The following is a 23,765-nucleotide window of genomic DNA, read 5'->3' as shown; positions in this document are numbered from 1 at the left end:
TTTTTAATATTTATATTCAAAGTATATGAAAAGTTTACTAATCTGCTCTTTCCTTAAAATTGTCTTTTCCATATCTTTGTTTTTTGTTATTTTAATAGATTTCTAATATTACATCAAATTGTCTATAATTTGCTGAACACTTTATTGATACTGAACATTTGGTTGTTATTAAGTGTTCACCATTACAGATACTAATAAAGTGAACTTTTCTGTATAGCCTTTCCTTTTTTCAGTTGTTATTTTAATAGATTTCTAATATTCCATCAAATTGTCTGTAATTTGCTGAACACTTTATTGATACTGAACATTTGGTTGTTATTAAGTGTTCACCATTACAGATACTAATAAAGTGAACTTTTCCGTATAGCCTTTCCTTTTTTCAAATTATTTTCCTGTACTTGACATTTAGGAATGAGATTACTGGGTTAGAATTTAATAGCATTTTGTGCTTTTCAAAGGAATTGTATCAGCTTACTGATAATAGATGCTATTTAAAATATCTCCCTTAATGTCATTCAACAGTATAGTGAGTGCTTAAGAAAATATTTATAGCTACTTAGAATTACTTTTTTTTTTTTTAGAGAGTAGGAGAAATGTGTTAAGATTATTAGGAGCCTGAGAAAGTAAAAATAAGTTTGGGCAATATGTAATAGTAGGGAATTGCATACATTATGTAACTAGATATGGCTGTTTCTGCCTATAGATGATCCTGTTTTGAAGCCAGTGGAAATGATTTCTCATTAGAGAGCCTGCCTAACAGGTCAATCTTGCCAGACAAGTAGGACACAAAATTATTTCAAAATTGTTTCAAAGCTATGAGAGTTTAAAAAAAAATTCACTGATGGCATTTATGATAATTACATTTTGTTTGCTTTTATGTACTTTTTTGAAATGAGTTACAATTGGTTACAATCTTGGTGTAATTGGTTATTCTACTTCTACACAAGTTAGGCCTTCTAAAAAGAAATAAAAATTGATTTATATAGAACTTGCCCCCAGGGAATGAACTACAAGGGGATGGGGAACTAGTATTTACTGAGCATTGACCTTGTGCTAAGGCACCAAGTTAGGCATTTTAAAACAACAAAGTGAGGCTGGTGGTATCTTCATTTTTCAGAAAACAGATACAGAAAGTTCATGCCCCAGATCAGCAGCAATCAATAGGTGCAAGAGCCAGGCTTTGTACCCAGGTTACTTGACTTTAAGGCATACTATCTTTCTACTGCACCCTACAGAGGGATTCAAAGTACTCTACTGATGTAAATTGTCAAATATGGTAGCACTTTGCCCGTTTCACAGATGAGGAATATTTGCAAGGAAACTGCCAGGCTGCCCCAACTTTTAGGAAATGATTGACAACTGATTTTTTTTTTTAAAGATAATGCTTTGTCACCATGAGGCTACAACTTGGAAATAATCCCTTAGTCTTGAGGATTTGGTGTTTTTGGAGTATTTTGCAGTGACCCTCTTCAATGAAATGTTTCTTATATACAGGTGGCAGTTTTCAAAGAACGGGAGCAAAAAGAGATTGAAGCCATGCATTCCCTCAGAGCAGCTAATCTAGCCAAGATGACAATGGTGGACCGCATAGAAGAAGTAAAATTTTGCATTTGCCGCAAGACAGCCAGCGGATTTATGCTGCAGTGTGAGCTCTGCAAAGACTGGTTCCATAACAGCTGTGTTCCCTTGCCTAAATCAGGTTCCCAGAAAAAAGGATCTAGCTGGCAGGCTAAAGAAGTAAAATTCCTTTGCCCACTTTGTATGCGGTCTCGAAGGCCAAGGCTAGAAACTATTCTGTCACTCCTGGTATCCCTTCAGAAGTTGCCTGTACGGTTGCCTGAAGGAGAGGCCTTACAGTGTTTGACAGAACGTGCTATGAGTTGGCAAGATAGAGCACGGCAGGCCCTAGCCACAGATGAACTGTCCTCTGCCTTGGCCAAATTGTCTGTGTTGAGCCAGCGTATGGTGGAGCAGGCAGCTCGAGAAAAAACTGAAAAAATCATCAGTGCAGAACTCCAAAAAGCAGCTGCCAATCCCGATTTACAGGCAAGTGTAGGACTTTTATTCTTTTTCTATTTCATGGGATAATAGTGGGTAAATAGTAAATCAAATCTATCTTACCAGTTGATTAGGAAAACAACAGTAAATTGCCAGCAACTATGTTATTCATAATGTCTTTCTACCTAAACCTATAGGATTTTCTTTGGATACATACCTAGGTCATTTTAATGAAATATTACCTGGAAATATTGTTCAGGTGGACCTTGGCATCATAATCACATGATTTGACCTGTACTAACTGGTGAACTCTGTTAGCCACTTTGCAAGTTCATTACATTTTGGTGGTCGTAATCACATATTACCCATGTTTGTTTAGTATTCCTTTCTGTTCATCTTGGAATTGTTTATTTAGGGACACTTACCTAGTTTCCAGCAATCTGCTTTTAACCGAGTGGTGAGCAGTGTATCTTCTTCCCCTCGACAAACAATGGATTATGACGATGAAGAAACAGATTCTGATGAAGACATTCGGGAGACATATGGCTATGACATGAAGGTAATTACATGGCCAGGATGTGTGGGTACATACCTGATCACTGGGTGTGTTTAAAAAAAAATTTCCGAACACTGATGTTTGAGGCCTGAGAGTGGAAGAGAAAGCTAGTCATCTATTTATCTTGAGTTTATGGTCATAGCATTTTTCAAAGCTCAAAAAAATATAGATTGATGAAATAATTTTTTTAAAGGATGGAATTTTAAAAATCTATTTATTTCTCTCACCTTATAACTCCTTAAAGCTTAGAGAGATTAGCAAAATTAGGCTTTGAAGTTCTAAAAGCTTTCATGGCTGATTTCAGTATTTTTTATGTGTGGGGGGTGGGTGTTAACATCTGTGTAGTTAATAGCTTAAGAATCCCATTCTGGCCATGCTTTGAGTCCTTTGCTCTGGTCTCATCTGGATGGTGCTAGATAGAATGTCATATTCAGAGATGGGTTGTACTTGGGCCTGCAGTTTGAATTTGCAGTTACAGTTAGAATATATTATTTGCCCTCAATATGTTTATTTTGATGACACCACACTGGTGATGAAGAAAAAGTTTTGGCAAGTTTGTTTGTTTTGGATTTTATTGGCCTTTTATTGTTATTTTGTGTCAGGCCCAAGTGCTTTGTCTTTTACCTAATAATATTATTTGATGATCTGTTTAGAATCTATGCTTGGACCTAGGGAGTTCATATTCTTATGTATGAAAAAACTAGGGCACAATCTTTTCCATATCCCTTGACTATCTTTTCTCTGTCTTTTCAGCATGCAGATCAGGTAGGTAAGCTCATACAATCAGCATTAAAACTCTCAAGATATAAAATTAAAGCCATCCATCATAGATGTTTGTAAATTATCTGTTGAAAAGTATTTTTCTTAGGATAAAAATGCATCCAGTTGTTTTAATGAGATAATTTTTAGTTATATGAAGTCGTCAAGAAAAGTTGAGACTTGAATTACCCTGTTAAAATATGATTCTAAGCACCTTGCTCCTCTGAAGAAGGGACCGTCTTTGTTTATGAAGTTGTATAGCGTGACCAGGAGCCGCTGAAAGGGAATGTCGCCCATGCCTCATATAAGTTAGTTAGCTAGAATTGCCTATTTGCCATAATTTAGAGGTTTCCAATACTTGGGTTATCTTTCTATTACATTAATAATCAATAGTTACTCTAGAGTTGCTGAACAGGATGGACTTTGCTTGGAAGCACATTGGTACTCTATGAAAACAAAACATCACAAGTATTACTTGATTTCAGAGCTAGGGATCAAACCATGGTTTGATATGGTTGTAGGGAGTAGTCCTTTTTAAAAAAGTTTGTATGAGAGTCTTGGCCTATAGTCTCTTCTTTGGTAGGGGTCTCGGCAGGGTAGAAAAATAAAGTTATGGCATTTATAGTGATAGCAATGTATTTGACAGCTTAGAAGGTTGTAGGAATTGTGGCAAGACTTACAGTAATTCAAAGTTATCTTGATATAGGTATCTTTGCATTAAAAAAATTATGCTCTTAAGTGTTTTCTCATATAGCAAGCACTTATGATGAAAATTTTATTCGCCAACTTATTTGCAATTGGCTTGGGGATGTTTCCCTTTTTATGATGTTTCCTGATTGCAACCATAAATTCATCCTTAAAATAGTTTGAATTCAATATCGTTGTTTGAGAAAGAACCCCCTACTGGTTGTCATTTGATCTTAGTTATCATAGCATTTTAAATGTTTAAAACAGATGGTTTGTGCTTTGCATTGTTTGATTACTTCATTTTACGTGTAATATCCTTTGATCACCTCAAGTACTCAGAGCAACAATTTAAGAAAATCACTTCAGAAAATATATATTTTAATGAAGCAAAGACTGTCACAGGTCTTTTGTGATTGTGTCTAGGATACTTTTCAAATATTTGTATGATTATTTCCTTTTAAGGTATATTGTTTACCTTTGCTGCAACTGTTCATCCATATTATAGTTTATATTTCGCAAATGCATTTATGTATAGAATTACATGTCAAAAAGGAAGGTATAAAATAGTAGTAGCTATTATCTCCCAAGAACTTTCTTTTTGTATCTCAGTAATTGCTTATTTTAGAGGAAGGCAAGTCAAGCACTTAGATTTCTCTTATTTCTTCTTCTCTACCCTTGGGTGGCTTGAGCTTTAGTGGAAATAGAGTAGATTTTATCTTAGACTTTAGTCTGAACTAATACTAGAGAAGATGAGAGAGAGAGATCTATATACAAAACACTTTTCTCATTAAGAGGCCATTCTGCCTTTCCTGCATGTTGCTATTAGTGGGACTGAACTGTAATTTTCCTCCTTAGGAAGAGTAAGCTTGCTGTTTACCAACTTTTTACTTTTAACCTATGTCTTTATATTTAAAATGTGTCTCTTGTAGCTGTAACAAGAGACAAAGAAGGACCCAGTAATCCCACTTCTGAATGTTCAAACCCAAAACACTGCTTTGAAGGGACATGTGCTTCCATTTGTTCATTGCCGCATTATTTGCAGGAGCCAACATACGGAGGCCACCTAAGTGTCCATCAGTAGGTGAATGGGTAAAGAAGAGGTGGCACATATATATACAGTGGCCATAGAAAGGAATGAAATCTTACTATCTGCAGCAGCATGGATGGACCTAGAGGATACTGTGCTGAGTGGATTAAGTCAGACAGAGAAGGACAAATGCCATATGATTTCAACTTACATGTGGAATTTAAAGAGCAAAACAAAACAAACTCATAGATACAGGGAATATTTTGATGGTTGCCAAATGGGAAGGGGGTGGGCTGTTGAGTGCAGAAGGGGAAGGGGTTTAGTACCAATTGGTAGTTACAAGTTATGGGGGTTTAAAATATAGCATAAGGAAAAATAAAGTATAGCATAAGGAATATGGTCAGTAATATTGTAATAACTATGTATGTTGTCAAGTAGGTACTAGATTTATTGGGTGATCACTTCGTAAGTTATATAAATGTCTATTCTCCATGTTGTACACCTGAAACCAATGTATATAGTATGCCAACTGTAATTGAAAAATAATATTAAAAAAATAAAAACAAAATATATCTCTTGTAGGTGGTATATAGTAAGATAGCATATGTATGTAGTAGGGTCCTTTCTTGTCTGTATTCTATAAATGCGTATATTTGTAAAATATATAATCGAGTTTTATTATTCTTTTTAGCATTTTATTAGTTTCAAGTATACAGTACATTGGTTAGACATTTATGTAGTTTATGATACCCCCAATTACTCTATCTTCTCTCTGGTTTTACACATAGTCATTACATTTCTGCTGACTGCATTCCCTATGCTGTGCTCCCCATCCCTGTTACCATCTATCACCTACTTAGTTGTATTTCTTTAACCCTTCATCTCTTTCTCCCAGTCCTCCAAAACCCCCTACTCTCTGGCCGGTCACCAGATTGTCCTCTATACTTGTGAGTGTTTTAGATTAGTTTTTCTTTTTTTCCTTAGATTACGCATATAAGTGAAATCATATGGTATGTATTTTTCTGTGTCTTATTGTGTGTTTTTTAAAGTAATATTTCGATCTCAGTCTTTTAGTTGGATGTATTTAGTCCATTTACACTTAATGATAATTGTTGACATGGCTGGATTTAAGTTGACCATCTTGCTATTTATTTTTTATTAAGCTCTTTTGTTTTTTTGTTTTTTCGTTGCTCTTTTCTTGCCTTTTGGGTTAATTGAAATTTTAAAAAATGTTCATTTTATTTTATTTGCTTCTTACTACATCTGTTTTTATTTATTTTCAATGATTGCTCTAGGCCTAGCAATACATCTTTTAACTTAATCAAAGTCAATATTGTACTTCTGCACATTTCATACTTTGCCTTGGGGAAGTAATTCTTTTTTAAAATTTTCTTTTTACCTGTTATTACTTTTCATCATTATTTTTTTATCACTATCCTTTCCATTTTGAAAGCTGAACAGAAAGTTTCCTGTATGAATTACTATGAAATCAGTAGAGTCAAGGTCAGAAAAGACAGTTCCAGTCAGTAAGAAGCATCTGAGAACTAAAGTAGAAAAATACAGTACTGCAATACTCTACTATCTGTTGCTTTTTAGGACAAATTCTTGAATAGGGGAGGAAGACTGTTCCTACTGCTATTCCTAAATTTTCAGTGACTGGCATTGTCTTCCAGAATCCTCTTATAAAACCTTTTAAGTATTCTGTTTAATTAAGGATGGTCTTGTGATAACAATAGATTTTCCTCTCATGCATCCTACAAAGGTAATCAGGTGTTGGATTAGTCACTAAGCCATTGTCTTTTTTCTAACACACTCTTTTATAATTTGCTTTGTGTTGCTGGGGCCGTGACTCTACACCAGAGGATGGTAAACTTTTTCTGTAAAGTAATATATGTGCACATAACGTATAGTAAATATTTTAGGCTTCGAGTTCATCTGAACGGCATGCTTTTTTTTTTAAACTCCAGGTAGCAGCAGCATTTGTTTCCAGTTTCTAGTAGTTTTTTTTTCATACCCCCAAAACCAACCACATTATGTTCCAGTAGAGACAGCAGAACTAACTGGCCAGTGCTTCCTCCTCAGAGATCTGGATCTCAACTCTGCAGGGCCCCTCTTCTGAGTTTTTAGGTTCTGATGACCACATTTCTTCCCTTTGTTACCTCAAGCCCTAGGGATGACAGCTCTTTTTGCGATTATCTTGGTGTTACCTCAGTGTTTCCCTTTTGCTTTTTCAGGCCATTAATATACATTTAACCAGTTCATTTCATTAAATTCTCCTTGTTGAAATACATATTATTTCTGTCTTTCTGATTGCACTCTGACCAGTAAAGCTGTATATGTGAGTTTATGGAAACTAACCATAGGGGAGAATCATCTGAGACCTAATCAGAGCTGTCAGAACTGTGTAATTTGAATATTGTCAGTCAAGCTCTTCATTAAGAGCAATTGGTAAATAAGAGCAATCGGTAAGGTTCTAGGTTAAAACTTTTAGAGAGAATTAAATGATTTGTGTCCTTAATATGTCACATCTAAACCTTTCTTCCCCTCCTAAAATTTTTTTCTTTTCAAAGGGTCAGAGTTCTTTAACTTGTGGGTATAGGAGTTTTTATGACTTGCAGACTAGAGAAGGTAAATTACTTAATGGTGATTTTCTTGCAGCTTCTTTATCTTTGGATTATTTTTGAGCTTTACTCTCTCCCTTTTGGCTTGAAACTGATCATTACTGTTTTTTTCCCCTGAGACATTTTCTATCTAATTTAAATAGGATATTTAATAAGACATTTATCATATATTTAAGTTTAAGGTCATATTTTTAGTGTGTTATATTAGAAATTTTGACCTGAAAACCTGCATTTAGATTCTTGTCATAGGATAAGTTAAATGGTTCTAATTCTTAATACCCCTCTTCTTCAGGACACAGCTAGTGTGAAGTCCTCCAGTAGTCTGGAACCCAATCTTTTTTGTGATGAAGAGATTCCCATCAAGTCTGAGGAGGTGGTCACTCACATGTGGACAGCACCTTCATTCTGTGCAGAACATGCTTATTCTTCTGCTTCTAAGACTTGTTCTCAAGGTATAGTACTCTTTAAAACAATGTGGAGAAGATAAGCATGAAACCAGTGAGGAAAAAACCATTGTATTAATCAAGACTATGAATTCCTCTTAAATACAAATCTTTGCCATGAAACGCTACTGGAACCTGAAAATGCAATTTTGGTTAGGAAAAGCCAGTCCCTATTTGCATTGTGTGTCATTAGGTGATAATCTGAAAACTGACATAGAATTATTGAGTCCTAATTAGAAGAACTTCAGAGACCATCTAGTGTCATCTCTCATTTTTATAAAGTCTCTGATAAGTAGTCATTTAGCCTCTATTTGTTCATTTTCAGTTGTGGAGGAACTTGTTGCTTTTTAAAGAATATTCATTCTGGTTCTGGAAAGCTTTGTTAGAAAATTCTTATTTTCCTTGGTAGGTAATTCCTCTCTGTTCACTTTTTTTTCCACACTGAAAAGTCACACTGCTTTAGGTCACACCTCTAGGAAATGGAAGGCATTTATCTATTCATAGTAAATTTCAGAATTTTATGGGATAGCATATTACAGTTGACCCTTGAAAGAATGCAGGGCTTAGGGGTGCCTACTCATCATGAGGTCAAAAATTCACATATAACTTAAGTCATCCCTCTGCATACACAGATTCCAAACTTGGATCAAAAATACAGCTGACCCTTAAGGATGGTTTGAATTGTATAGGTCTCCTTATACATGGATTTTAAAAATCTGCCTTTAAGTGGACCCACATAGTTATCCACATGTAAGTGGGCCCAGACCTGGGCAGTTCAGACCTGTCTTGTTCAGAGGTCAATTGAGGTGTTTGTTCATTAGAAAAATAACTGCTTATATAGGACAGCTATATATGCTTAATCTTTTGGCATCTTCTGAAAAGGAGAGAACATGGGTTAAGATATTTTTTCCTATCCCTGTCCCCTCCAGACATAAAGAATCAATAAGGATATTTAAGGATAAAGTATCAATAAGGAACCAAATTTTTATCTAAACCAGTTTTTTAGAGTGGGCATTAGAAATCTAGATCTTTTTGTTCTGTATTTGTTTCTAATTTTATTTTCCTGAACAAGCCCAATCCCATCTGATCTTGGAAGCTAAGCAAGGTTGGGCCCGGTTAGTACTTGGATGGGAGACCACTTAGGAAGACCAGGTGCTTTAGGCATAAAAAATTAAAACATAAGGGATTGTAAACTGACAAGGTCCTTGCAATTTGTGAGGTCAACCAAGGGTTGCCTTGCCTAAAAAATAAAAATAATTTAATTTTCACTTTCATACTGATGCATTGACTCTAGATATCTAAGTAAGTATTGGAGGAGGAGGAACCATTCCCCTAAATTTTTACTTTGAAAACATTACATTTTTCCCCATAGTTTTCATTTTTTTGTTTTGTCATATATGTTTTTGGAAAGGTTCTAGTACTCCAAGGAAACAACCTCGGAAGAGCCCTTTGGTGCCCCGAAGTTTGGAACCTCCAGTGTTGGAGTTGTCACCTGGAGCGAAAGCTCAGCTGGAAGAACTTATGATGGTTGGAGATCTCTTAGAAGTATCTCTGGATGAGACTCAACACATATGGCGGATTTTGCAGGCCACACACCCACCCTCTGAAGACAAATTTCTACATATCATGGAGGTATGGATTTAAAGCTTACTTAAACATTTGTTGTAAAACTATTTAGAATGCCCAAGTTCCCAGATGTTGGCAAGGGGGGATGGCTGAGTGAATATATTCTGGCTATCTTACTTTCCCATTAAGTCAAAGTAGTTTTGCTTTATGGTTTTCTTTATTGAGTTTTTATGTGATATTTAATTTGGAGGAAAAAAGGCCATTTCTGCTAAATAAAAAGAGGAATAATGAAAACCACCAGTTTTGAACAACTTCCTTAGCTCACATTCCCACGTTGGAAAGACCCAAAAGTTAGGCAGGGGAAAATACAGTGGTTGAGAAAGAAGCTTCCCAAGGAAATGGTTAAATAGAAGTGGAGAAGGAGAGTCCACATTCTTATATTACACTTGTGTAGCAGTTTATAATTTTTGCAACGTTTTTCTATCTCTGATCTCATTTGATCCTCACCATAATCCTCAAGGGGAGAGGGAAAAGAATAGACGAGACAAGTATTTAGCTCTTTTGCATATGAAGAAATTAAGTTTCAGAGAGGTAGAAACTTGCCTAAGGTCACACATCTAGTAAAAGCAGAAATACAGAATATTGAGAGCTTAAATATCTTGTTCAAGATATGATAGACTTAGACATTTATAATGCAGTGTTTTTTTGGATTCTGCAGATTCTTAGGTTCCTGTCAAAGATCCTCTAGTCTCAGATCTGTGGAAAAATGAATTCTCAGGTGTTACTTTCTAAATTATTATCATGCTTATGTTTTTCAGTATTTCTTTTTATCTCCCCCATGTTTTTTCTGTTACTAGATATACATTTACTATTAAACTTTTTAATGTTTATTATATTGGCACAAAATAGTAATAATATTAAGTGAAAAGAAAAATGATAAATTTTTTTGCATTGTTTCATCAGCTATTTTCTAGCCCTTGCCAAAGTCACTACACACCCTCTAATGAGAATGAATACAAGTTTTTATGTTTTGGTAACATTTTTAATAACTTCATAACCACCAATAATTTATTAATTGAGTTAATAAAGAACTTCAGTAGTGGTAAATGAAGTCCAAAAAAGTTGTTACATAATTTAGTGTACATTTAGCTTTCTGTGTATGCTTTCATCTCAATTAGAAGTGCTTACAGACTATGTTAACATGCTAACAATGAACTTTTTCCTCTTTTCCCTGTGCAAGCTAAAAATAAGTGAGCTGTTTCATTTAGAGCTTGCACTTATTTTCTACTGTTGATTTATATTCATTGAATATTATATTTGCTTCTTAAAATGTCTTTTAAGTATCTTTAGAATATTTATTGTGGTATAGTGTACACAATACAAAATTTACCATTTTAACTCTTTTTAAGTATGCAGTTCAGTTTTGTTAATTACATTCACAGTGTTATGCATTGATCACAGCTATCCATTTCCAGAACTTTTTAAACATCCTAAACATAAACTCTGTACCCATTGAACAATAAATCCCATTTCCTCCATCCCCCAGTTCCTAGTAACCTCTTCTATACTTATTCTCTGTTTATGTATTTGTCTGTATCTATATTCAAGATATCTCATATAAGAGAACAAAACTTTTAAAAAAATATCTTGCTTTAAAATTGTTTCTAATTATATTTTTGAAGGATGACAGCATGGAAGAGAAACCATTAAAAATAAAAGGAAAGGACTCTTCAGAGAAGAAACGGAAACGGAAGCTAGAAAAAGTAGAACAACTTTTTGGAGAAGGAAAACAAAAGTCCAAGGAGTTGAAGAAAATGGATAAACCTAAAAAGAAGAAATTAAAATTAAGCACAGAAAAATCAAAGGAGCTCAACAAACTGGCCAAGAAACTAGCAAAAGAAGAAGAAAGAAAGAAAAAGAAGGAAAAGGCTGCTGCAGCCAAAGTTGAACTTGTCAGAGAGAATACTGAGAAGAAAAGAGAGAAAAAAGTGCTGGACATCCCCTCAAAATATGACTGGTCAGGGGCAGAGGACTCTGATGATGAGAATGCCGTGTGTGCTGCACAAAACTGCCAAAGGCCCTGCAAGGACAAGGTGAGTTCTAACTAGGTGTAGTTAAGTGTGAGAGGATAAAAAGCAACAGTCGTGGAGACATGTGTTTGATAAATGATAGTCTGTTTTTGACCTCAGGGTTTGTGGGGTTCCAACATAATGTGTCTTCAACAGTTTCTATAAACTGTTTCAAATTATGAGGCTGTTGGGTTAGTGTTCTTAGTAGAGATGTGTTTTAAAAATCATACTTAGTGAACATAATAAGGCAAGAGCAGAGAGAAGCTATGTGATAACACTGGGCAGCAGTGCATTGTATATGCAGTTAGCATAACTGGTTTCAAAATAGTGTGTGCCTTCCCTGTAGGGTGACTCAGAACTAAATACCTTGTTAGTTAGCCACAGTGGCCTGAAAAAATTCCTGGGCCAGTATTCTAAGAGCTCTGGCAAATTGGATTAATATTTGTTCTAACAACCTAAAACTAAGGGGTTACATCTTTCCTTTTGGTCTGTGTCTTATCCATATTCAGGCCTTATGTCCACTCTCCTAAGTGGAATATGATTTTTTCAAATCTCTTATAAAAAATAAGGAAGACCTTTAAAGGTATTATATTAAATTTTTTAGCCCTAAATTTTAAGTATAGTAAATATATATAATGGCCATTCTGTAGGTAATATTGACATTCTGAGAAAGAGGGATGGACTTTATGAAAAATGTCAGTTTATTAAATGACTAGAGGTATCTATTATGGTTCCCATCAAGATTGTTAGTAAATGCATAGATTTAATTTTATTATGCTTATTATACCACTTGGTATTTAGAAGTTTAATAGCTCCTCAGTTTGAATATGTAAACAAAATAAATATAATCGTATCATTATTCCTTTAATTCCCTCTTCAGTCAAATACTTGTTAGAGCTTGAAGAGGTCACCTTGTGAGGGCTCTTCATTTTACAAATGGTCAAACCAGGACTCAGTGAAGATAAATGATGTGACTAAAGTCACAGCTAATTAGTGGCAAAACCAAATTAGAACCCTGGTTATGTGGCTCACAGACTAGGTTCTCTCCATGAATATCCCTACCCCACCAGTAATTAAGATGTAAGTACAAAAACACGTTCTAATAACACATTTAAATTATACTTATTAAAGATTTTTCATTCACTTTTGGAAAAATGAATATGTAGTAAAATATATATCCCATAGTCTAACCTTTCGAGGACAATAGCTGTAATATTTTTGTTTTCTTCCATTCTTTTTTCTATAGTTATTTTATATTATCTTATTCGTTCACTTTTGTTTCTTTATTAATTTCTTAAGCATTTATGTATATTATAAACATTTAAAAGCATTTTAGTAGATACACTATATATATGTGTATTAAATTTGTATCTTTCATTTTGTATTATCATCTAAATTTGTTTATTAAGGAGGCCGATGAAAGATTAACTATTTATGGGTACTGAAGTATTAGCAGCTCAGTGTTGGCAGAGCTGTCTCTTTTCTTTAATTTCATGGCTGTTTCAGGACTGTCAGCAAAATATGTTTCTTTTTCAAGGTTTCTTATTATCCTTCTTACATTGTTTATATAAACCATCATGAATCTTTACCTTTTCTTTTTTTCTTCCTTTCACTTAAGAATCTCTTCTTTCTCTATTAGCATTTTAAATATGGTTTAGTTCATTTATTATCCCTATTATCTTTCTGTAGCATATAAACACTATAAGCATTTCTCTCATCTGCTGTAAAATTGTTTACCTATGCCTTGCTTACTCTCAGAGATATGAGAATAGGTGAGATAATCTATATGAAAGCACTTGTTAACCAAAAATGTAAGCGTTAAGATGTAATTGTTATTTTTAGATGAGCCCTGAGATTTGGTCCTAACATTATAGGTTATTTTTTAAAAAATTTAGAAAGTTATCTACATTTCGATGGAGCAAAAGATTTAACTGAGTATTCAGAGAAAATGTCTATTTTATTAAACTGTTAAGACACATGCAGAGGTGAGCAATGTGTGCCTTAACCTGTCATTAGCTTATATAAAAGAAAGTAAGTGTTGTATTTTTATAATGTGTTTAATTTGAAACAAGTTATTTCAGAAAAGTTAAACATTTCTTTAACTCATTTCCTGCTTAGAAAGAAAAAGTGCATGCTAGCGTTAATTTTACATAAACACATTTGAAGCTGAAGCAAATCTGACTGCTTTTCAGTGTGAAAATATAAAAACTGCTCTTGGAGTTATTTCTAAACAACTTGTCTCTAATCTTAATGTAACAGAAATATATAGATGAACAGTATTTAATAATTTTTTCATTTGGTAAATTTCAAAGAATGGAACAGCACAAAGCTGTTCTAGGATTTGACATTTTCATTGATCAAGAATTATTGTATTTTGTAAATGGAAATACCACTACTAAAAATAGAATACTATAAATAGAATGATGTCATTTGTTTCCAAAGACAATCGCTATACTAGAGCGATGCAAAAATAATAAGCAAGATATTTTGTGGCAAACTGAGCATAAGGTTAGGACTGTAATCTGCGAATTATCTCCAGGTGAACGCTATAGCCTCAGGTGCCACCAGCGAGTATTCTCAGTATTCTCGAGTATTCTCAGTATTCTCGGAGCAAACGGGAAATGGGTTAAAAGCTTTGTAGAGAATTTTACATTTACAGCCATGCCACCCTGAATGTGCCTGATCTCGTCTGGTCTCGGAAGCTAAGTAGCGTAGGGCCTGGTTAGTACTTGGATGGGAGACCACCTAGGAAGACCAGGTTCTGTAGGCAAAAAAAAAAAAAAATTTTACACCTCCTCAATTTGAGATATGTCTCCCTAAGCAAACCAGATCAGTACATGGCATACATCTTCAGAACAAAATGATAACAAGAAAAGAATGTTTTTTAGGGAAATCTGTGTTCTTTAAAATATCATACCACAAAAAAATAATTTCTAGGGTTCGTTCATATTTAGGTAAAGGTACTTTTACCATTTTTCTAACCAATAATTACTATTGCTTTTTCCCCAAAATGTGTAGATTGAGAAAACTTTGAAGGATTACCTAGCCTCAATTTCAAGATGTTTTAAAAAGAGAAAGGAAAAATATTATCAGAATAATGTAAAATATTTTTTAAAAAATGATCTCTCCTATCATTGTCAAATTAACTCCAAGGTGAAATTAATTTTAAAAATAATAATGAACTATTTTTTAAAAATTAGTTTTAAGATTCAGAATCTTTTTCTCCTTGAACTATTCCCCTTTCATTCAATCTTATTGATACTAAAAGTAAAACAGTTTAACTTGAAGGACCATATTCTTTCTTTTTTTTTTTCTACACTAGACAGAACTTTATTGATGCAGGGCTTTCTGGAGAGGCGTGTGTGGTCCCCAGGGAAGGGCCTGTTTCAGCACTCCGATGCGGGCAGCCTGTATGTCAGGGTCTCCCTTGGGCAGGCCTGGCATAGGTTAGGATGGATCTTCCCAGCTCTGCCTCTGCCCATGTAGCTGGTCTGGTCAGGGGGAGGGTGTCAGGGAGGTAATGCTAATCCCTTTCTTTCATGATGGACATACACCTCCTTTTGGCTCTGAGTGGAGGGAAAGGGTAGTGCTGGTGGTCAAGGCACTGGCTGACCTCCCCTCATCCCCACACCCACTATTCACAATACAGATTCTAATCAAAGGTAGGGGAGTTTGGGGAGTTCCCTGGGGGCAGGTGAAAAAGGCACTAGGGCAAAAGTTGTTCCTCCTCCAGCTCATGCTGTGAACTGGGAGAAGGGCTGGGGAGGAGCCCTGGGGTTGGCCAAGGAGCATATTCTTTCAAGCAAATATTTAAGTAACTTTTTTGGTATATTGACATTTAATCATCTTATTTATGAAAATAGGCTTTTCCCTTTACCCTTTTTACCCTTTTCTTGTGGGCTTTTCCTTACGCATTACTACTTCCATAAGGAGTCTGACACCATAAATGGAGATTAAGTTGATAAACTTCTGTCTCTCACTATTCGTCAGCCACTCTGATTTAAAAAGATTTTCATGAGGTGCTGTCTCAGCCAAACTATTTGCATTATCATTGGCTTTGTCAGTTCATATCTCCTTTTAGCACAGATAATCAAAGGTTGGATTGATTAAATGAGTGCAGCACACAGGTACACACACAAACTGTGGTGATGTTGAGATACGGTAACCAACTATTCTAACTTGCCTGTAATTTTCCTAGTTTTAGCACTGCAATTCTGTGTCTTGGGAAACCTGTCAATCTTTGGCAGACTGGGAATGTTGGTCACTTAATACTAAGAGCACCAAAAATCCACAAGGATTCTGAACATATGTTATGTTGTACTTCATTAAGCAAATTGTTTTAATTTTTCAGATCTGACTTTTCCAAGGAACCTTGGTACAAAAGAGATTGAATGCCAAAATAACAAAAGCTCATTTGGGTAACTAAACTAAGAATATCAATAAATCACCAGGCTTGCTTTCTTCCCAGTGCAGTAATATTCTCTAAGAAATGAACGAAGTATATTATGCCAAATATCTTTTCATAAGTGTAAATGGGAAACCATACAGCAAAACAAAGAATGTCAAACTTAACATTATTTTCTCTATTTAATATGTTTTTCTCTTTTAAACACACATTTCCCCAAATCCACACCCAGTAATCTATTTGTACTATAATGTTAAGTCTCTTACCAGTTAATATTTGAACAGCTCATAATTATAAATTTTTAAAATTATTTTTGTGATGATAAGTACATCTCACAGAAATAATGAAAGGGGAAATGACTATTAGAACTTAATATAAAGTTAGCCAATTCAGTGTTCTTTACTTTTCAGGCTGCTATGGAGTCTGTTGCCCATGTGTCAAAATCTTCTGAGGATTCAGTTGATATTCCAAATTTTAGTTTGCTTTATGCTGTAGTCCTCTTCAAACAACTGGACTTTGATTATTAATAGGTGAACATGATAAGAAGGTATTAGTAAGAGAAGTGCTATTTTTCCTCTGCTAGATTATCAGGGTAAATTGTTATATAATCTGTAGACTGAGATAGAATCTTGTGTACCAATGAATATCTCAAGAAAAGTTATATACTCTTTTGGAATGGTTGGAGAGCTAGGCCTAGGAATGGACCTCTAGCCAAAATCACAAAAGGGAAAATGTTATCTTTCTTATTTGAGACTGGTAGATTTAATTTGGGGAAACTGGAAGCCAGTAAGTATAGTGCAGAACTGGGTTTTAAAGAATATGAGACCACTTTTCTTGGCAGCAAATACTGATTAATTGGTAATTTTCTTATCCTATGGATTAGCATGAACGGAGGCTGAACGGGATTAAGAGGATTAGAAGTAGGAGTAGAGTTATCTTGGTTTAGGAATGGTATCGTAAACAGGATAATATCTCAAATCTGGGCAACCCAAAGAAACACAATTTATCTTCCCAATTCCCTTTACCAGCTCCAAATAGCCAAAACACTTATCCTGAGTTTACCTACTATGAAATTAGCACTTTATAAATCTTCACTTGCTTGTGGTACCTTCATTTTGTTGCACAGAAGTAATTATGTCCTTTTTCTTTCTCTAGTATAGTTTGCCACAATAGGAACATTTAATCAATTATTTTCTTTACTGCAGACTTCTGAAGTTAAATATTATATAAACAATTACAGGAAAAAAAATTCATTTTAGGAAGAAATTGTTAAGTTGCTCTGAATATACAGAAAGCAACATCACAAGGTGCCAGTGATGTTTAAATTTAGAATATATAAGAAAAACCAAAAAAATTTAAGAATTAAACAAAGAAAATTTAGATTATATAAGAATTATTTGGGGGCTGATTAAAAATGTAGGCTTGTGGTTTGTACCCCCAAGATATTCTGAGTCTGGAGGTTTGGGATGGGTCTCTCCTACAGTTTTAGCAGTTATATCAAAGTGCAAAATGTTTTGTGTGAAGAAGGATAATAAGTAGAGCCATGAAACTCTGATAAAAAAAAAAGTGCCTCCAATATCCCAGGCAGTAACTAGGTGTTTTGCCATACATTATTTCATTTGATCCCCTAAATAATTAAACAAGATGTTATCTCCATTTTACAGATAAGGAAATTGAGCCTTAATGAGTTTAAGTGACTTGCCTCAAATAATACACATCAGAACTCAGAACTTCTGACTGAATTCAGTAATCTTTATAGTATACAACATACTTTCTTAAGCTCTAGAACTCTAGAATAGGAACAATGAAAGCAGAAAGATTATTTTGACAAATGATTTCTCCTACCCTTTATAATAACCTTAAAATTACTAACATGATAATTTTTTTATAGTACATGGGAACTAATTTTGAAAACTACTCACTTTCCCTGAAATTCATTTATCTAGCCAAAACCTCCTTCATCTGTTCTTTCTCATAAGCTTTACTGAGGTACTTACTTTATCCCTTCATACTCTTTACTTTGCTCTAATATCTGGCAAAGCTTATTGTTTTAAGTGGCTTCCTATGTTGCCAGTAAAATGATTAACTTTTGTATTGGAGAGAGAGAGAGAGTAGCCTTTTTAAAGGTTCTCATCTGCCATGACATCAGCTTTAATAACTACCACAATGAACCGCCAAATATAAAAGCCAAAAATCACCTTATTTTTTAACTCCAGGCACAAGGCTTAAAGTCTCCAAATGACAGTCTGTTTCTAGCCTCCTATAATCACAGTATTCTCTGAAGGGTCAGAGTTTGCCTGGCATCTGCCACTGGCCTATCAGTTATCCATACTTTAATTTTAAACCTCATAGTGATCTGTTGACCTGTGTCTTTGACTGTTTTAATTGGTTAATTTGTAAGATTTGACCTCTGATATTTGCTAACTTTTTATAGGGAGTTGTATTTGTAACGGAAGAAGAGAAGAATAAAAAATATTAGTTTTAAAAGTGGCCTATGTGACTGCTTTTCTAAAAAGGTATTTAATGCTCTTAGTACTTTGGCTTATCTCTTTGAAATAAAGCTAATACACAGGATTGCCTTCACATTGTTGTACTCTTTCTTTCTTGATTGATAATTGCATTGTCTTAGAGCCTAGAAATTGTTAATATTAGCTGAAACTACTTGGCTGCTATATTTTAGTTCTTTTTTGTCAAGTTTTTCTCAAACATGTTTCTGCCTCACAAGGAGCCCCAGGTATTTATGAGGTAATGAAGTAGCTAAGAGGCCTAATTTTGTGGACATATTGTGGTAAAATATAGTTTTGGGGTGTTAACTTTCCAGTTTGTTTCTTTAAAAAAGAACCCCATAAGAAGTCATTGTCTATCTCTGGCCATCTCGATTGTTTGCTATAGTTTAAGCCAAGAAAGCTCTTTGGTTTGCTTTTATTTTAGGCTTAATGATTATGTAATTTAAACATTTCCCAATCTTGTCTCCTACAGGTAGACTGGGTGCAGTGTGATGGTGGCTGTGATGAGTGGTTTCATCAAGTTTGTGTGGGTGTATCTCCAGAAATGGCTGAAAATGAAGATTACATCTGTATAAACTGTGCAAAGAAGCAGGGGCCAGATAGCCCAGGTCAAGCACCAGCTCCTTCCTTCATAATGAGCTACAAACTACCAATGGAGGATCTTAAGGAAACCAGTTAGCAGATGCTGGATTAGTTTGAGATATGGGGGAAAATGGACCACATTGAGACCTTAGTTATCAAATTGAGTGGTTTTGATCCTCTCACAATGTTGCTTCCAAAGACGAATGGGCCTTCTGAAAAAGTCCTCTTTGTGTGGACTGTGTGACCTACATTCTCTATCAGCACATCTGTGCAGAGGGTGTCTTCTTTGGTACAGAAGCCAATATTTCAATTCATGTTTCCTCTGAGTATGGTTTGCTACATTAAGGCCAGACATTTGATTGAGTTCCAGGGTGGCTGGTTGGCATTAATACATTGGTGTGCGAGCAAGGCACTATAGGATGTGGCTTATGGCCAGTTGATATTAGCTAGAGGTTTACAGGCTAGGGGCAGCACCATGTGGAGGTGCTGATTACTTGTATATCGTTAGGATAGTTACAGAGGAGTCAGAGTACCACTTTCCCCCCACTATTAGTTGGCATTTAATGCCCTCCAGATACAACTAGTAGAGGGAGAGGGCCGAAGTTAACTCCTGTAGGAAGTCATGGGATAGCGCAGTCTATAGATCTCAGCTACTTGTGCTTATTTGTACCAAGAAGAAAATCCCAAATGAGAGGCAGATCACCTTATTTTCCTGAGGAGGAGGATGTTGTCTGTCTAGTTCAGAAATCTGACTAAATAGATTCTGGGAAGAAGAGCTTTTCTTATTTCAAGGCAGGGAGCCTTTTTTGGCTTAGAGAAGTCTTGCTGTCTTGGGTCTGCATTTTAGAGAAGAGCAGGTACATGGATCCAGACTTCTGCAAAAGACAAGAAGACAAGTCAACATTTTACTGAGCCACAAAGATGCATGCTTTCTGGGGAAACCTTCATTCACAAGATCAGATACCACCAGGCTTCAGGCATGGCCATGAGCAAGACCAGCAAATAACAGCTTTTTGCCTTGCAGCCCTGACGCCATGTCTGCTGTTTCCAATATTGGCGGTTTCTGATTGTGGCCCACAGCAGATGTGATTGAATAACACCATGGCTTCATCAGAGGATGTGGGGTCGTAGGACTTTGGGTGATGAAATTGTTTTAGTAAATGCATTTTTAAAAGAAGAAAAAAGGACTTGTTTTTACTTTTTTCTAAATGTCTCTGACTACTGACTGTTCTATAAATAGATTATTTTTCCTTTTTTAATATACATATATGAATATACAAATATATATATTTACTGTTACCAGCAGCATATGACAGAGTTTCAGCATCAGAAATCCATTTGGGGGCTTGCTTACTCTTTTTTGCTTTTTAATAAAGAAATCCCATTCCTTCCTTGTAGTACAAGGAATTAGCACTTCTCCATCCTAGCCTGACCAGATCTTCCATTTTGTTTTTGTTTAAATAAATAATTATATTTTCTTTGTGTGTTGGGACTTGTCCCTGTCTGTTGGGAAATTTGGTCTTACTATGTCTGTGATGGCTGGTTTTTTTGTTTGTTTTTGTATGCAAATGTTTGAAACTATGGTGCTGTGTCCTCTTCCTTCCTGTTGTGTTCTCTATTCTTGGGAAGATGTTAGGTAACCTGTATGGAAACTCTTTTTAGAGGGGGACTAATTTTTTTTAAGGAAATAAGAAAAAACCTTAAACTAAAAATAATGTATTGTCTTCACTATCTTGTGTTCCTTTAATTTTGTTTAAAAACCTGTGGTTTGACTTTATCAGTTTTTTAAAGGAGGGGAGCAGAGTGGACCTAAAGAATAGTTTGTTTCCTCTTCCCATTTTGCCCTAGTTTGTTTTAAAGAAATGTCTTCTAGTAACTAGAAGTGAAATGTACTGTCCAGTTACAGTTCGAGTGGGTATGAGATTTAACTCAAAAGGCCTCTTACTTAAAAAAAAAAGTTTTCTATAAAATCCAGTTCTGTAAGTGCTTTCTCTATGGTTTCTACTATTTTTTGTCACTCTTCCCTTAATATTATATAAAATTTTGAGTGTTTTGACTTGTTTAGAGGTTCGTAAGTCTTGCTTGTGCGTGTGTCTTGAGAATCTCATGTCAGGTGTGTGTATGATTTAAAATTTCAATGGATATTGCAAGCTAACTTAATTTCATAAATTTTCATTTTGCCAAACTAAAGATATTATTACTTAAGAATTTCATTTGATTGATGTTATGGAAGAAAGCACAATAATTTTTGCCTTTTGGTCTCTCTGTAAAAATCTTCAAATACATGTGGGTTAAAAATTGAATGCAGTTTTAAGTGATGGCTGTCTGGAATACATTAAAAAATATTCTATTTTTCCTTTCTAGTCACCCAGTAGCTACTCAACAATCGGTGTAGGGGCATGAGAATGCTGAGAAAGATGGCTAAGGTGCTTTGCTTGTAGAGTATGGTAAATGGTTATAAGTGGTTGTATAGAGAATACTTTATGTTCTTAATACGGCCTTTGCCTTCTAGAGACCTGAGAGAAAAATGCAGGGCAGTCTCCAACCATATATAATAGTTTCCTGTTTTTCTTCTGACATTTTGAAACTTATATATGTAATTTAATTGATACTGTGATATTTCTGTATTTATTGGACAGTCACAGAGAAAAGATTTGGTCTGACTCTTGACTGTAGATTTAGACGAAGGCTGAGAAGAACAGGTGTGAGAAATTAGAAAAGAAAAATTAACATACAAATCTATAATTTTGGAATTAATGGACTAAGATTCATCTATTTAAAGAAATGCTGATGTTCTAATATAAAACATTGTTTTCAGTTAGAGGAAATTACTATTTACAGCTTCTCTGTTCTTCAGTATTGTAACATTTTATGTTAAAAGCTGATTTTAAATGTTTTTTTACCCTTCCTCTCCTCAAAGTTGCAATTCTTCACCTTGGTCTTTTAACTTATATGTTGTTTCAAAATATTTTGTACCACTTTCATTATGAACTATTTTGGCAAAGTTTATAGAAAGAAAAATGAAAAAAAAATGGTAGGTCTTTGAGTCTCAAAGGGTAGGTCACTGGAACTATGCAAACCCTCAAGTTTACAAGTACAACTAAAGCACTGATAGTAGCTTCCTTGGGAGAGGAACGGGCATTTTCCTCTCAAAGATGTTAATTTCACTTTCTCAGTTACTTCAGCAAAGCCATGTTGAGACGTAGATGTTAGACTCCCTTGCTAAGTTGCTGCAAATCAGCTTTGCATGATTCAAATTTGTGCCTCAATAAAATTATAGATTACTGTAAAACATACTTTGAATAATTGAAAAGGCAAACATTAAATCTATGATTGCACGCAGTGTACTTTAAAACACTTGCAAAGGCTAACAGACTTGTAAGATTAGAACAATTTTACTACCTTTGCTCACTTCTGTTCTTCCGTGCTTTTGTCTTTAGCAAGTATCCAAGAAATTGTTTTTCTTAATTTTTAGATTCTAGGTGAAATTCGGTGCACGTAAAAGAAACTCCCTGCTTGTCAATATTTTAATTCTATAGTCATTTGTGTGAACATCAGCCAGTACTTAAAATAGGAGGATAAAAGGAAAAATTGAGAAAGCTCTTCTTTTAAAGTGTGGGATTATCCATTTTTTAAAGGAGAAAGTGACAGTTTGGAATGAGATTTGAAAATCATAAACTGTGGAGAAATTAAGTTGTTAAAGTCCCAGGATAACCAGGTTCAATAAAGATTTGCATATGAACAGGTGTGTAGAAAGTTGCTTTTGCAGTAGGTCCTTAAGTATAAATAAGTTTAAAAAGTAGGCAATTGATTTGCCACCTCCCCCCGCCCACCACCATTTGAATTGAAGCATATCGTAACTTCTGTGGGTATCAGCTGGTATTTACAGCATGAAAAGGAAAGAATGGATGTTAACTTATTTTGGAATTGTAGTCTTTTCTCGCCTTGGATCATATCCAGTCACCACTATGCAATGAATGATGTGTACTGGGAAAGGTTAGGATGGGTTTTTAAAGATGTATCCTGCTTATTCTTAATTTTGCAATTTTCCAGGATGTCTAAACAGGAATGTCTTATAAATCTCAAGACCCTCTTTTGATTATTCCCTTACATATTTATTTACCTGTTAGTGAGACACTATAATATGGATTCTAATTTACCAGGGGTTTTGATGGTGCCTTATGAAAAGTATAACCTGATTTCTTGTTATTTGAGCATGTTTTGCATTCTTTTTGTTTTCTGAAAGAATATTAGATACGGTTATTTGCATTACTTCTAAAAAATAAAAAACATTTTTGTGTGTGCTCAGGTTTCCCCCTACTCCATCATTTACATTGGTGGCAACTCCAAGTGGTAACCAAGTAAAGATAGATTTTGGTGATAATAATCCTGAGGAAAACTTGCAAGTATATGAGAGCCACTTCTAACCTGTACCAAAGCAGTTTCCGATAGTGCATTTGCTCTCTATAAAATAAAGAAACTGGTCTTAAATAATTTGATCAGTAGTGTGATTGCTGAGAATAGTGTTATCGAAAGTGAAGTGGA

At 34.8% G+C, this 23,765-nt stretch overlaps 1 protein-coding gene and 2 pseudogenes across 1 annotated transcript in view; all 3 read left to right on the top strand.

Moving 5' to 3' along the window:
• Window positions 1-23,524, top strand: part of KDM5A (lysine demethylase 5A) — a 75,760-nt gene extending 52,236 nt beyond the window's left edge. The window contains exons 23-28 of the mRNA XM_039869173.1: window positions 1,495-2,046; window positions 2,414-2,557; window positions 7,941-8,100; window positions 9,503-9,723; window positions 11,340-11,750; window positions 19,111-23,524. Of these exons, the coding sequence (XP_039725107.1) occupies window positions 1,495-2,046; window positions 2,414-2,557; window positions 7,941-8,100; window positions 9,503-9,723; window positions 11,340-11,750; window positions 19,111-19,317 (1,695 nt within the window). The 3' untranslated portion in view covers window positions 19,318-23,524. The remainder of the gene's footprint in view (window positions 1-1,494; window positions 2,047-2,413; window positions 2,558-7,940; window positions 8,101-9,502; window positions 9,724-11,339; window positions 11,751-19,110) is intronic.
• On the top strand, window positions 9,137-9,255 carry LOC120607595 (uncharacterized; annotated as a pseudogene).
• On the top strand, window positions 14,378-14,496 carry LOC120607483 (uncharacterized; annotated as a pseudogene).
• Window positions 23,525-23,765: the final 241 nt, after the last annotated feature.

The sequence above is a fragment of the Pteropus medius genome, unplaced genomic scaffold, assembly GCF_902729225.1.
Source record: "Pteropus medius unplaced genomic scaffold, Ma_sr-lr_union100, whole genome shotgun sequence".
NCBI classification, from domain to species: Eukaryota; Metazoa; Chordata; class Mammalia; order Chiroptera; family Pteropodidae; genus Pteropus; species Pteropus medius.
This window is presented reverse-complemented; position numbering and strand designations above follow the sequence as displayed.